The sequence below is a fragment of the Syngnathus scovelli genome, chromosome 5 (assembly GCF_024217435.2).
Source record: "Syngnathus scovelli strain Florida chromosome 5, RoL_Ssco_1.2, whole genome shotgun sequence".
NCBI classification, from domain to species: domain Eukaryota; kingdom Metazoa; phylum Chordata; class Actinopteri; order Syngnathiformes; family Syngnathidae; genus Syngnathus; species Syngnathus scovelli.
The window spans coordinates 8,530,618-8,546,235 of NC_090851.1; the positions used below are offsets into that span (position 1 = coordinate 8,530,618).

Below are 15,618 nucleotides of genomic sequence, written 5' to 3' on the forward strand. Positions count from 1 at the left end.
ATAGAACATTTTAAAATACCGTAGGTCATGCAGGTAACACACCTAAGTAGTTACTCTTCCGTTGAAAGAGGGCAGACACATTTTTACCGTTCCAGTCAGTACCGATGCCAAAATGTTCCATTCTGTACTTACGAACAACAATCTTGGGGCATCTGGATTTTACATGATCTATTGGACATTTTGGACAAGTGACCATTTCATTAACCAGCTTCTTTTGCTTTAGACTTTGGCTAGTGTGTTTTTCCTCAACTACAGTTTGACAGTTTGGTTATTTCGTGATTTTGGCCACCATGGAGTGGAGCAATTGAATGCAAGAGGGTGAATATTTGCTCATAAATGTTGGCTTACTCTGAACAATTATGTAGTCCGTCTCGCTTCTGAAAAGATAGCTCCCATCCAGACCATGATGGATGAACTCGTATCACAAACTACATAAACGCTTATGAAGACTTATTATAGAACAGATGAAAAATATAAGCGAACCCCTTCACATCTATTGTTGGCTCAGTTACACTGAGTCTCCTTAACAACCCAAACTTAAACTACAACTACTTGAAAAGGTTTGGGGGAGGTAGATCCAGCTTTAATCAAGACAGGCATTGCGTTTGTTCACATAAATCATAGCAGCCAGTACAGTTACATAATCCACACTGCTGACCACTGTGGTCGCCTCTGTGACGTGATGGATGTGACGGTCAAACCCCACAAGCACTGGCATCATCAACAATTACGCAACAGTCTGACTGAATGCAGTGAGAATTGATTGAGGAGACGTGAGAGACCTGCTGGGTCAAGTCTGTTTTTCCTGGATCTGCTTTGTGTTGTGAAAATTATGGTTATTATGCACTGAAAAGGGGACCATTGATAGTCTTGTTGTTCAGATAGTTTATTTGGGAATCTGGACATGATTTAGTAAACTGAACAAGGGGTTGGATGAGATGGAACATCACGTTCCAAGATGAACTTAAACACTAAGCAGGCATGTTCCAATCCTCACATCAACCACAAACAGCCATGAGATTATTTCAACATTTATTCTAGCAAATCAAAAATAGCAGTGCTCATTGTTCATAACAAGCTGTACGCAGAAGAAATGGATGTGACGCAAATGGCTCCAATGGCCTGCGAGACAAGCACGCACATCCAAGTGTTTTTTTTTTTTTTTAAATTATGAACTTTGAACTGTATTTCTTGTAAAAAGATCAAATAAGACATAAGATTGCTTTGGATACTGTCGTGGATTCTCTTTGCTCAAGGGCACCAATAAATCAACAAACCCAATTTCTATCAAAAAGTTGAGCATACATTTATACTCCCTCCTCCCCTTACTGTCATCACCTGGAGGCTAAGGAACCGATTTTTCTGCAACAGAGTATCAGGCCAAGCGTGATGACATCATCCAACGCACTGTTATTGACAACAAAATGACATGACTCAACTCAACAGCGTTCTATAATTAACACTTCAAACACCAAATAGTGTCACTTGCCCACTAAGGACACAGAAACATGGTTCTCGAGAATATCACATGGTTGTGATCTTACTACATTGTTTTTGTAACCTCCAACCCGGGAGCATATCAGTGGCCCTCCTGAAAGAATCGAACAAAAGATGGGTCCTATGTCGCTATTTCCTATGCTGAGAAAAAGGAAATACAGCCTCCACATCCTGCGACAGTCCCAGCAAGGCGACACATGTCCAATTGTGTATCTCTGCCTCCCTCCAACCAGACACATCCTCTATGGAAAATTGTACGGCATGCAAAATCCTAATCTGCAGAGGGTAGCTGTCATGCTACATGTGGCTTCACCGTTAGTTTGGTGTTTGTGTGTCAGGCCGCATGCACAAACAGTGTATGCACAATAAAATTTAGGGATATTCTGCTTTCAGGTACATTTAATATATTAAAATGATCTTGAATAGAATTTGTGACAATTTCTGTCCACACAGCCAAATATCATTTTGCCATCACTCGAACAGGATGTAACGCAACATTGCTTCTTGAGTCACCACCACTACACAACACTGGATGTGACAATCCACCTCAATCAAAATATCATCTTTTTTGACTAATTTTCTTTGTTTGCGAAAACAATTGTTTTTACTCAGCACCTGAAGAAAACCCATGCAAGCTCGGTACAGGACGGCTGAATCTCCGAACTGTGATGCAGACTACAGCTCTCGACCACTTGGCAGCCATGCATGACCAAATGGAGGAAAATTATAAACATTGTGTAAACACTTTGTCAATTCTGTTAGAACTGAACTTGTAATATTCTTACTAAAACAGCACAGAAGTACTTTAGTGCAATTTAATTATAAATTATATTTTGTCGATTGCATGGATGTTTTTTTTGTAATATATTAAGACACTTGAGAAAAAAAAATTGTGTTTTATGCTATTCTACTCAGACAAAATAAATTTAGTTCACAAGCATGTTGCTGAAGGTGTGGGGGGGGGGGGATACTCGCCTGACCTGTCTGTAGGCAGCGTTGGACAAATTCCCACTCAGTGACAATGGGGGTGAGGGTGTGACTAGTCTCCAAATGCCCTGCCCTGTAACTGGCATCCAGTTCAGGGTGTGGTTCACCTTTCACACCATGACAGATGGAATAGGCCCCACCCCTCCCCGTAACCCCAAACAAAATAAGCGCCAGAATATATATATAAAAAATATACAGATATCGCAATATTGGCCCATGCCATATGACATTGCAAAGATGTGCAGTAGTTTCCTAATAGAGGTGTCTGAATATGACCAGTGAGACGCAAATTTAAATGTACACCGCCAGCCAATAGTTGAACATTATCTACAGCAATTACAATTAATTAGCTAAGAGCACATTGAGCTTGCTCATTTTCTATGCATGAAAACAATGTTGCGGAGTGCTGTTGAAAATGGGTGGATGGAAAATGAGCAAGCTACAAGATGCAAATTTAAATGTACACCGCCAGCCATTGGTTGAACATTATCTAGAGCAATTAAAATAATTGGCTTTAAGTCAAGTAAGGTAAAGTCAAGTTTATTTATACAGCCCTTAATCACAGGCAAGTCTCAAAGGGATTCACACGGGCAAAATTGACAATTATTCTCAACATCCCCTGATCTCAACTCTCAGGAGGGCAAGGAAAAACTCACAAAACCCCATGGGGACAAGAGGTATAGAAAATGGATGGATAATAATAATTTATAAAAGTAAATTCACCTTCCCTTATGCATTATTTTCTTAACAACCAAAATAGACCTATTGCATGTGGCAGCAAGAATTCTCCTTTCGCTTTCACATTTACAAATTCAAAATGACAGCTTTGAATGCACCTGAGATGGATGACTGGAAATTGTGTGGCTCTAGATTGCAAAATCAGAGTTGGCAGCAGATCAGGTTACCACACCCACTTGTAATAATGTTTCATGTTGTTAGGTCAAGAATCTGTCAAAAATAAATAAATCAGTGATCAAGCCTCATATTGGGTCATGGAAATTTTTCACACAGAATAAAACTACAGAGAAACATTATTGGTTTAGAAGAAGCTCCTTGCAGCTGGAGCTTCTTACATCTGGACATACTCCACAACATAATTTTGCTTTATTTGGGGAATAGGCTAAGACCTCCACCTGTTGGCTTTCTTTCCCTTATGTTTGGACTCAAAGGGTTCTATTCTTGTGACCAGCCTGAGTCATGCTGCCTAAAGCAGTTGAAAACGAGCTTTTTGCACCATTGAGGGCTTCAACACAGGAGGCTTAATTTGCCACCAGTATTATCTGTTCTTCTCATTCTTTTAAAATCAGTATGCGCAAGACATCGTTGACATGTCGGAATGAGAAGCTGATTTGCTGGAGTCTATACAGGACGTTAAGCAAAGCATTGTCAGAATATTCTGAATTTAACATTACGTTGCCAAAAAACTCTTGGGAAGTGAACCAAAGCTGCGGCACCGAATTACACGCAGTGATTATCACCCCAGAAATAATTACATTCTAACATGATAAAACATACAGCCAACATAATAAAACACAGAAAACAGTGTCTAAGAATCAATCACTTTGCAGTGTGCATAGCAATGTGGTTTTGATAAGGCCGCGCAAAGCAGCACAGAGTGAGGTCATAATGAAGTCATCTCTGTCCTCTGAACAAGTTCACGTCCAAGTTTAAACCCATTGGGATCACTCTCCAACCCACAGGCATGTTTGTCTAGTCAAAGTATTTAAAAATCTTTAAACCAAATTAGTATATAACTTTCAGTTGATAAAGGGAGCAGAAAAAAAAATCCACGTAAATTTCCATCTAAGATGATTCCACCGAGTTTTGTCGTTTGTACATATGATCTTACCCATGGATTTTTTGAGCTTGTATGAAGTGAGGTGAGTTGACACGCAATCTTTTCTAAAACAAGTTTTTTTTTTTCTTTCGGTGATAAGAAGAGATGAGCACTGATAACGTGCGTGCACACATACACACACACACACGCACGCACACAGACACACACACTCACGCACAGGACCTACGAAAATCATTGACGTCTGGATGCAAAACAATGCAGTGTGCATTCCATTCCTTTCCATTACCATTAACGTATTGGCGGGAACAATTCTACTTTTGCTTTCAGTTACTTGAAGTTAACTTTTACCAACCGCTTGTACAAGCCATACACTTTCTTAAACAAACTTGAACACATGAAAAGCAACTCGAATGTTAGGCCAGGGAGCCAATGACCATAGAAGCCATTGTAAACCCTCCATCCGTCTGTCCATCCATCCTTCCAGCCCTCCACACGTCATCTGAAGTTCTTTATCCTTCACAATGTAGGTCCTATATGCAGTGAAGGTCTCGGGAATGAAAATTCCGATTTTTTAAATACACTTTTAAAAGGCCACTTGGAGTAAATTGAATACCTGCACATTCAGTGAATGAGACCACAACTAGTAAGGTGATTTACAGTCAAAAAATATTATTTTTATAGAATTAATCATCACTGGGTGTACCCCAGCTCTCGCCCAAAGTCATCTGGGATAGCAAGCATGATGGAAGGTACTAGATAGACAAAATTATTTTGATTGCATCTTGCAGCCAGTCAAGGGAAGAAAAAAAAAATAATCTTCAGCCTTAACAAAGTTGAAGACAGCGTGTTATTTATGTTTAGTTGTAATGGAGGCCTTACTTTTAGAAATGATAATTTCAGGATTGTTACGGATCTGTGGAAAGCCTCCAGACATGAGAGACTGTGTGATTTCAGCAGAAAAACAACTAAATAAACACATTGTACGTGATAGAATAAAAATGATCAAAACAATAATAGTAATATGGTTTGAATAATGAACATCCATTTTTGTATTTGGTATTGTAGTTTTGCTGCAAGCTGGAGAACATTGACGCATTGAAATATGCTGCACTGGCTCCATCTAGAGGGCAAGAACAATTGAAACTGTTGATCAAAGTGCACAACCTCAGATGGTGTCAGTAGGGAGACAAGTCGAATAAACATTGAGTAAAGCGCTGAGGTCTTCTGTAAAATGGGATACGACCTCCTCAATAAAGTGCGCTTTATTCATTTGACATTCAAACATAAAAATAGCATTCACATCTTATTCTAATGCAACGTTTTTCCTAAAGGTTAGAACATGTGTGAAAAGAACAAATACATTTTGAAATATTAAGAAAACAAAACATTGTTTCAAACTGTTCAAATTACACTAAAAACATAAGCGGACAGTAAGAAACCGAAACAAAACAAAATCTCGTTTAGTTTCTAATTCAGGATGAGTCAGAAAGGTGTGTGCCGTCTTTCTGTGATTTTACGTGAATAGGCGCCACCCATTCATTGAAACGTTTCTTTGCTGAATCACAATTATAGAGAACGCTTTATGGTTTTAATTAGATGGTTACACTCGTTACGTGCAAATGTACTGCATGCTTCGTTTGGACCACACCCAGGGAATCAACACAAAACTCCTTTTCTGGCTTTGAATTATTTGTTCATTTTCTCATGATTTGATGCGCTTACTGTTTTTATTTGACCATGGTAACTTTCATTCATCATCTGAGTTTATCCTCATGAGGTTTGCAGCAGAGCTGGAGTCTATCCCAGCAGTGGGAAGCGGGGGACACACTGAGCTGGTTGCACATTCTCACCTACACTCATGCCAACGGACAATTTGGAGTGTTCAGTCGGCCTCCCATGCACGTTTTTTAGAAAATGGGAGGAAACCGGATTAGATTAAAGAATTTTGGATACTACCGCTGGATTCCTTACAGACTAGGATCCTATCTCCGCCAATCATCCACACTGACATTCAATTCTGTGCCGTACACATTTTGACTGCGGGAGAAGGACGATGTGGAAACTTGCCAAAGCTCAAGCATAAAAGAGTTTAATTCTGATTTAAATGTACATTCAGCTGACACCAGTGCTATGCCTCTGCAAGCTTAACAATTTTTTGTTACAGTGCATATTTTCAAGTGCAAACCATAGCAGTCAGCAAACCCGCAGAGGCACAGAAATAGTCACATAACAACTGTAGCCTCTGCAGCAATCAGTGATCCAAACAAAGCAAATGAAGGACCTGATCCACTTCACATGCACTCTAGGGTATGTAAGTAAATAACTGTATGGCCTACCACAAACAGAACCAAAATGATGGGCTATTGGGGTCTATTCTTAGAACATGTTCCTATTTCCGTCATTTTCTTTCCTCGGCTCAGTCACAAGGACAGATGATGCGTACTCTGAGAAGTGGAAGGAAAAAATCAATTCCCAAGACCCGTCACCCAGACACCTCAAATATTCCAACTTAACTTTTCTTCTACCTCTATTCATTTGGTCAGAGGAGTGAATGTGAAATGTAAACCAACCCCACCCATCTGAATTATTCCTTTTTTTTCTTTGAAGCATTTTCATGAAGCATGACAGTAACACCGGCAATGGCATACTTATGTGGTATGTGGTTTATGTGAACAATTGACCATATTCAAATGTCAAATGTCTTCCTATGCTTTCATTTTGCTCTTTGTGGAAGCCACCTCCATCCATACCGCCTTGAGCCCTCCCCTATCCTAACCAAGACAACTGAAACAGCCCTGATAACCAATCACAGGCTGACATGGACAGATGGCTCAATTATTGAAGTATAAGAGAGCTGTACACTTCTGCAAACCAGTCACGCAGGACACATTCTTAGAGAATGCACTTGTGTCCCCACACTTCACACCAAGATACTGCACGGATTTTTCATTTGACTTTTGTCATCCTGCCACTATGTGCCTTCTGATTGCTCTGCTAATTAGCTTCACTGGTGAGTATAAAGTAGCTTTTCCAGAACTGAATGTGCTTTCAGTAAGCTTTTATTTGTAACCTTTAATTGTTTGACTAATTTTTTAATTAGATAACTGAGTGCTTTATTTTGCCCGCAGGATGGTGCGTGTGAACAAAAGGGCTTCTAGCTTAAAAAACATTTAAAGTCTCATTCAGATTTGGCTGCTAATTTTCTACTTTTTATAATTTGCATGCATGTCAATTGTGGAAGTGTGTGTATGTGCTGTGCTCACATGATGCATTTAATGCAATCATTGTATGTAATAAAAAAAAAAAAAGTCCAGTGACCTGACTCTAGAATGAATAAGTGGAAAAAACAAATGGACAGATGGTTTATACCTGACAGGGGCAACTGAGTGGAAGACAAAAAAAAAGGAAATTATTCAAAATTACCTGTTTCTATTATTATGATGCCATTGTGTCTATATTTAGCAAAGATTGTTATTGCACATACATATTTGGGATTATTAAACCATCTTAAATTCTGCCATTTGAGGTATTACGCTTCTGGTTCAGTGCAATGTTTCAAGCTTTCACTTGGAAAATAATTCCTTCGTAAATAATTCACCGGTCTGACAAGGCCATGTCTATTTGATTTTCACTTGTCCTTCATATGCTTTGGTGCAGTTAAATAAAAGATGTATACCAAAGTCAAATAGGCCAGCAATAGCTTTTTTTAATGTATTTGTTTCAGAGCAATTGTATCGATTCAATAGTATGACTAATGCAGTACAAAAAATGCAAGAGCAAAATAAGTTAATCTCCGTATTACCACATTAGTAAGGTGATTTTGGGTTTTTTAGCCCAAAAAATATTGGCGTATTTGAAAACTTGGTATACTGTTAATAAGTAGCATTTGTGTTAATATTCTCCCCATCAATGCATAATTTCTTTGTTAAATGTGTTGAACTTTGAGAATAAATTAAAAACATTACCCTGCAAAATCTGTAACTTAAATGATGACTCGAGTACAGTATGAAAATTATTTTCAGTTTTGCTTGAAGAAATTATTCACGTAGGTTACTTGGAGAAATAACAGCTAGATGTTAACAAATGATGTTAAAAATTCATGAAATTATTGACTGAAACGATGCTGAACTGATCAAAGATAAAAAAATAAAAAAAAGTACTTCTACTATTATTCCCCAATCAAACGTTTTTGGTGTGGTGTGTTTTCTTTTAGGTTCCGCCTCCAGTGTTCAGTTTCTAGCTCCAATCAACATGGGTGGAGTTTTAGGTCAGGTGCAATTTGACTCAACGTCACAGACGGCCGCTGTCAACGTCACTGGTGCTGGATCATGCGGTACCATCAACCTTTCCCTCACTGAGTTTCCCGTCATGTACGGCCACTTTGTTGATCCGTGCTCAGAGGCAAACATTGGCTCTAGTGTTTTCACATTCACTGCCAATCCCACGTCAGACGACAGCTTCAGTGTGTCAAGTCTATTTGATCAGCGCTCAAACCTGGATGATCTATCGCTGACTTTGCAGACCTGCGACAATCGTCGTGTGTGCACAGTTGTAAGTCGCAGTCAAACAGTCTTGACAAGTCAGGCTCGGTTCACTGGAGGGATTGCAGGTAATGTTTATATTCGTCGAAACGCTCAACTAAGCAACTCAAGGCTCCTACTAGATCTTGTTACCATCGGTCAAGTCAATGCATCCTCGACCAACATGACGCTCTTTGGCTCAGTAAGCTCAACTACAAGCTGCGATGTTCTTCTTGGTAGTTTAGATGAATCCGCTTTAACAAATCTGAGTGTCGTCGAGATTGGAACTCCCTTGCAACCTAAGAAATCTCGCCTGGACTTAAGTGACTATGATGACAACACAGCGTTTCTCATCCTTCGCCAAGCTTCAACCTTCATATGTGCTCAAATCTATAATGTACCAGAGAAGCAAGTGAGTGCCCAACTTGATATGAAAGGAATACACGGATACGTGCGCTTCCGTCAAGCTTCCCCTTTTGATCAGACAGAGGTGAAGGTCAGCCTGAGTAACTTGCGGAGCAGGGTGGGTCCTTTTCATGTCCACAATTTTCCTGTTCCTTCAGGCAGGTCATCTTCTTCTAACCTGTGCTCCAATGACAATTTGGGCCCCCATTGGAATCCATTTGGTGTCAACGTAAGTGCCCCGACATACCCCAGTGGACCTGGATCGACACATGACCTTTACGAGGTTGGAGACCTCAGTTCCAAGCATATGTCCCTCGCAACTACAAATGAAGTGAATATGACATTTATAGACTTCAACCTGCCTCTTTTTGGACATAATAGTATTGTTGGCCGATCCGTTCTGATTCACCTAACAGATGGTGCCAGGTATGTTTGCGCCAGCATTGGCTATCCCGGTGAAGTCATTGTAGCCAGAGCTACTTTTAGGAGCCCAGTGGTTGGTGAAATGTGGTTCACCCAGCTGAAGGACCACCCCCTCTCTGATGTATCCAACTTTTTGGTTTTGTCATATGGAAACCCCACAATGGCCTCAACCATAAACCACAACTGGCATATCCATAGGTACCCCATCAGCTCAGAGCGGGACGATGATGAGACACGCTGCAGCACAGCAGGTGGTCATTGGAACCCTTATGACGTTGACACACAAGATAGCAGTTATGGTCTCCACTGTGGCCCATCCAATCCGCTTTCCTGTGAAGTCGGCGACCTTTCCAATAAATACAGTACCCTCAACCTCAGTGCCACAGTTGGCGGGGTCGAAGCGAAACATTTCTTCACTGATGTCACTTCGTGGTTGCAAGGCTCAGGCGCCATTGGTCGTTCTCTGGTCATCCATCAGGCGGGAAGAGGAGGGCCAAGGATTGCATGCGCTAATATCACTATGCTGCGTGTACCCAAAGCAAACCTAGGACCTTGGTTTGGCCCTGGCTCATCCACTGGAAATATTCAGTTATACCAATCTGTCCCCAACGGCCCCACAAATATAGCGGTGTCCTTGTCCAACTTGAATGCCGTAGCCGGTGGCTACCACGTTCACATTTTGCCCATCAAACCAAACAGCACAGAACCATGTTCCGATGCAAACATTAGAGGACACTACAACCCACTGTCTGTCAACATCACACTGTCCCCTCCACCTGGAAATGGCACTGTTGACCAGTACGAGATTGGCGATCTCAGTGGAAAATTTGGGCTGCTGACTGACTTGAATGAACTGCAGGAGATGTATGTCGACAGCAACCTACCACTAACTGGGCCCCACAGCGTCGTGGGAAGATCTATGACGCTTCACTACAGCAGCAACGGATCAAGGTGAGCACACATGTCGATGGGTGTGTATCCATAAAGAATGAATAAAAGGTGGGGCAAGGAAAGGTCGTGCTCCTAAAACAGAAAGAAAGGCTAACTACCATTAGAAGTAATGGGAGATTTTTTTTTTCTTTTTCGCAAAATTCTGGCTCTTGAACAACTTGGCATGAATAGGCATTGTGTGTTCAACACAGGCAAACCTGCTGGGATAGAAATAGAGCTTACTTCCCTTTTGAAGGCAGTCAGGTGTAGAGTTCTTTGTAAGAGAGTCCCCCTTGTTTTAATATAATGCATAAGTCTCCATTTATTAAGTCACTCAAAATATTGTGTGAAAAAAAGGCCTTTCACAGACCTTTGATTGATATGCATAAAAAATTCACTTTTTTCACAGACTGCAGTGTGCCGACATATCTGCGGAGAGAAATGCAGATGGAGAATGGATCCTTGCCAAGGCTGTGTTTAATGGTCCTTTAAATGGGACAGTCAGAATGGTAAGCATTGCAAGCATCTGCTCCCGCAGGTTGGAGCGCACTAGTTATGTAGAAAATCTTCACAGTAATCACAAATGTGTGATTTTCAGTCCTCCTTGACAGCTGTAACTTAACATGAGCCAAACTGCCACAAAAACATGTGAGACTGCATTGTGCCTGTGGTACCGTAGGTTACGCAAGGGAGGTAAAGGATGAAAATCTTAACTTGTCATCCATTTCTGGCAGTAAGAATCTAAATGCCCCTATGAAGCGCAAAAGAGAACAGCTGTGCCTGTCAGCTATCCTCCTGAGACACCATGCTGAGCCCGGCAGCATCTATGGAAAAGAGCTAACAACTTAATAGTATTTGAATGTGAGGTGATAGCTTGGAAACAATCAAAAAATAAAACACTTCTTTAAATCCGAATTCATTCTGCTTGCAGAGCAAAAAAAAAATGGGGAGGACATCAATGCTTTCTGTGAATAAGCAATTAATACATCTACTATCTCTGGTTGATCTCTTCCAGGTCCAGCAAATGTTTCCTGATGGAAGTAGCAGTGATACCACCCTGGAGGTGAATCTACTATCTGCAACTGTAAGTATTGCATACACGTACAGATGTTTTGCTTGTTTGGCTGTTCACACCACTGCATACGGTGATATTTGAAACTTTGTTTGAAGTAAAAACTCATTTTAAAAATGGTGTAGTTTTTACAACATTAAGAATTCAATTGCGACATACAAGTAGGTCAGAAGCATTTAGTATGCTGTGCCAAATTAATAAAATGGGTATGGTACATAATCAACATTAAAAATGTTGTTTTGTGCTTTGATACAATTCTGTCTGTAGTTTTTTTTTATTTTTTTTTTTTAAATTCCTTCTTTCTTTGTCAGGCCGAGCATGGTGGTATGTGTAGGTAAAACATTCCATAGAGACAAAAGAAACACTTTTGTTCGACTGTTTGCTGTGACCTGAATACGCTTGCGTAAATGAGAAGCAATGGTTCAGTGGCTTAATTTAATATGCATCATTACAAGCAAGTAAACGAACATCTGACATTTGTAATATTTTATACTTGTCAAGGACCTGATTTCAAAGGGATAAAGTTAATTTAAAATGCTCGATGACTAAGAAAGCAATGACCTAAATAGATTGCATGAAAGTACGTGTCATTTACCGAGAAATAGTCTTCCCGATTAAGGATGACAGGTGTTTTTATTGCTAAGTACTCATTGAAGGAAATATGCACTCATAACTGGGTGTGTTGTATGTGGGAATTCTCAGGGAAAAAAAAAAGCTTGAGCTTATTTTTTTGTTGTTTTAATGTCTCTTTGCAGCTGACCGAGGCGTCACTGTTCATATCAAATAACCTTATCGGCGCCATTGATAACAGCCAGTGTAACAATTACCAGGGAACCTATAACCCTTTCAACATGACATCGATGGTAAGACTCGAAAGCTTCAAGTGTGATAGCTAATCTATACTTAACAAAGACAAACACATATATTCATTTTTTAGAGTTCTAGCTGCTCTATTGACTATCCTTTGAGCTGTGTGGTTGGGGAGTTATCTGGAAGACACGGTGCAGTCAGCCTGAGGGAGAGACAGCTCTACACTGACAGCATCATTCAACTTTCTGGGGATCACACAGGTGAGGACCTTCAGTCACGTGCCCATAAGCAACCACTTCATGGCTTTTCTCCACATGCTAATAATTAACTCAGATATAAACCTAGAGTGTATTTAGAATGAGACTGAGACACCATCACTCTGTTTATTTAGGTAAGCGAAAATGCCATGCCCTAAAAATAAGTTTGTTATAATATATTCACAGTGGTCAAGAGATCTTTAGTGCTGAAGGATGGTGAGAACATCATTGCATGCGCTGACATTCTCCCAGAATCTCCCTTTGCAGACCAGACTTTCCCCAGAGTTACAAATTTCAGCAGGTGAGTGAAAAAAAAACATCCACAGTCGGTATTACCGTAATTTGTATTAGATCTACATGTCATACAGTGGAATACAGTTTGAACTTTCAACTTCACCTATCATAACCTAGACATTATCACAGCAGTCGAAATGTGTATCAGTAAACCCCGCTCTTTTCCCCAGATATCAATTCCGCAGTCGTGTTGCTACTGTCGTGCAAGTTGAAACGGCAAGAGTGACCATCTTGGGTTCCTCTCCCATGTCTGAAGCTGAAGGAAGATGCCAGCGAGTAAGCTACATGATATCAGGTATGCTGTTGTTTTTCATGCAATAAGACAAATGAATAGCACAAATGAAGTATAGGCTTTTGTTTGAAGTACTAAATTCATTTTGAAATTTGCCCATTATCACAAAAATCTCCCACAAAATACCAAGTTTATTTGCATTCTAATTCTCAAGATGCTCTAGACCTACTCTGATCGTGGACATTTGGACAAATATCGCTTTGCATGAGTTTTAATTCACCAGTAGGCACAGTCTGCTGTCCATTGTGTGACTGAACGTTGGCTTTTCCTCTAAGGTAATGTCAGTGAAGAGCTTCTGAGAGCTGTCAAAACCAGTGAACAAATGGGCAACTTCCGAGAGTCCAATGATTGCAACTTCAGTAAGTGTACTTTGCCTATATATTCAATATTCAAGTGTAACTCAAATAAATGATCCATGTGAATACGTGTGTATGTATGCGGTCCTAAATAGTTTGTGTTCCATGTAAACACCCCTGTAATCCTTACTATGTTCCCAATTGAGGGTGCAAATATTTGAATCATTATGACGTGTGTTACAAAGCCAGATTTTTTTTAATCTTATTTTTACGTGATGTGCTAAAGGAAAGACGGCTCAGCTTTGAAATCAGCACAAAAAAATAATCTAGAAATGTTTACTTGCGTCTCTAACTTTTTTTTAAATTTGTTGACAATAACAAGTATAATTATTATGGTTATTTTTAGTAATGTGACTAGCCCTTGGTGTACCGCACTTTTTGGCCCAAGTCACTTGGAATAAAACTATCTTTTTAATTTGTTGACAATAACAATTATAATAATTGTATTATTATTATGGTTATTTTTAATCATATGCCTTGGTGTACCGCACCTTTTGGCCAAAGTCACTTGGAATAGGCTCCTGCTCACCCATAACCCTAATGAGGACTAAAAGTACAGAAAGAAAGAGAAGAAAGAACTGAAATGCTAATAATAGTTTAGATGTGAAGAGATTTCTAAACGTTTAATCCCTTCTGTGAAAACCCTCATCTGATGTTTACAGGGAGTGCGGCCGGAGTCCTGGCACCCAAACACATTGTCGTCGGCTTCTTATTTGCTGTGGGACGTCTACTTTGAATGTCATAGGCCACTACCACACCACCGGGTTCATCCACTGAATGTAGTTGTACTATGTTCATTTTGTTTTTACTTGTCAATTATTTAACTGGTTCTTTTATCATTTTTGTGATAAAATAACCAGTTAAATAATCCACTGAATGTGTTTATGGAATGAAGTATGGCATAGCATCATGACCTCATCTGCTCTTTCTGTAAATCCAATCAACAAACTTGATTTTTCATTGAATATATTTCTCATGTCATTTACACTGTTAACAGTACCGTATTTTCCGCACTATAAGGCGCACTGGACTATAAAGTGCACCTTCAATGAATGGCCCATTTTAAAACTTTGTCCATATATAAGGCGCACCTTCAATGAATGGCCCATTTTAAAACTTTGTCCATATATAAGATATATACATTTGGCCCGCGGGCCGGACTTTGGACACGCTTGCTGTAGTGGCTCAATATTGGTCCATATACAAGGCGCACCTGATTTATGAGGCGCACTGTCGAGAAAATTGGAGGTTTTTAGGTGTGCCTTATAGTGCGGAAAATACGGTATTTGCTGTTGTTTATTTGAACATTCCTAGACTTCTGTCTTAAAGTATGCACTCTAATTTTTTGTTTGTACAGTATACTGAATAAAATCCATGGTTTGTATAGTGAGTCACTGATCTTTAAATAACCATACATGGTGCTTCTCAGTGCTTTAATAGGGTGCTGCAATAATAGGTCAGTTCTGGCCACAACGCATATATGTATAATATGCTAATGTACGGCCACCAAAATACTAATTTATTGCTATGAAATTGCTCTTGTTTGGTTACTTGGAAAATTTAGCCATTTGACATTGAATGTATCTTACAGTACACTGAAGCTACCCACTAGAGAAATGTAGCTGAGCTAAATTAAAGCTTCCGCAGTATGTTTTGTATGTAATGTGAAAACACACAAAATGTGTTTCACCAATAACTCCAAATTGAATAGACCTGCAGTGCGAACCGCACCTTTGACTTGACCTGTTTGTATTGTGTGTTTTGCAAGGTTTGCATTTTAATGAGTGAAACCTTGACTGTATATGGTATAAGAAACAATGAGTTTTGGGAGTTTTCAAGAGTTTGAATTATTTGTGTACGTGTGTGTGCGAATGGCCACCCCTCAGTGAGTTATTTGTTACCCTGGCAACCACACTGAAAAATATTCTAGCTATGCCCCTGGCAACATCGTCTGGTGTCGCTGAAGTGGTTTTGTGG

At 39.8% G+C, this 15,618-nt stretch overlaps 1 protein-coding gene across 1 annotated transcript; it reads left to right on the forward strand.

Annotated features, from left to right (window-relative positions):
- The first annotated feature begins 7,125 nt into the window (after positions 1-7,125).
- cusr (Copper-only SOD repeat protein) lies at positions 7,126-15,025 on the forward strand. Its single transcript, XM_049720287.1, has 10 exons — positions 7,126-7,292; positions 8,496-10,581; positions 10,970-11,069; positions 11,576-11,644; positions 12,388-12,495; positions 12,570-12,702; positions 12,886-13,000; positions 13,164-13,288; positions 13,561-13,644; positions 14,304-15,025. The coding sequence occupies exons 1-10, from the start codon at positions 7,256-7,258 to the stop codon at positions 14,375-14,377; spliced, it is 2,931 nt and encodes a 976-aa protein (XP_049576244.1). The 5' UTR covers positions 7,126-7,255; the 3' UTR covers positions 14,378-15,025.
- Positions 15,026-15,618: the final 593 nt, after the last annotated feature.

Excerpts from the sequence above, each read along its gene's own strand:
- cusr (XM_049720287.1), top strand. The coding sequence starts at position 7,256 with ATGTGCCTTCTGATTGCTCTGCTAATTAGCTTCACTG. Across the intron at positions 10,582-10,969 it reads TACAGCAGCAACGGATCAAG|ACTGCAGTGTGCCGACATAT; the intron begins GTGAGCACACAT and ends CTTTTTTCACAG. Across the intron at positions 13,645-14,303 it reads GTCCAATGATTGCAACTTCA|GGAGTGCGGCCGGAGTCCTG; the intron begins GTAAGTGTACTT and ends TGATGTTTACAG.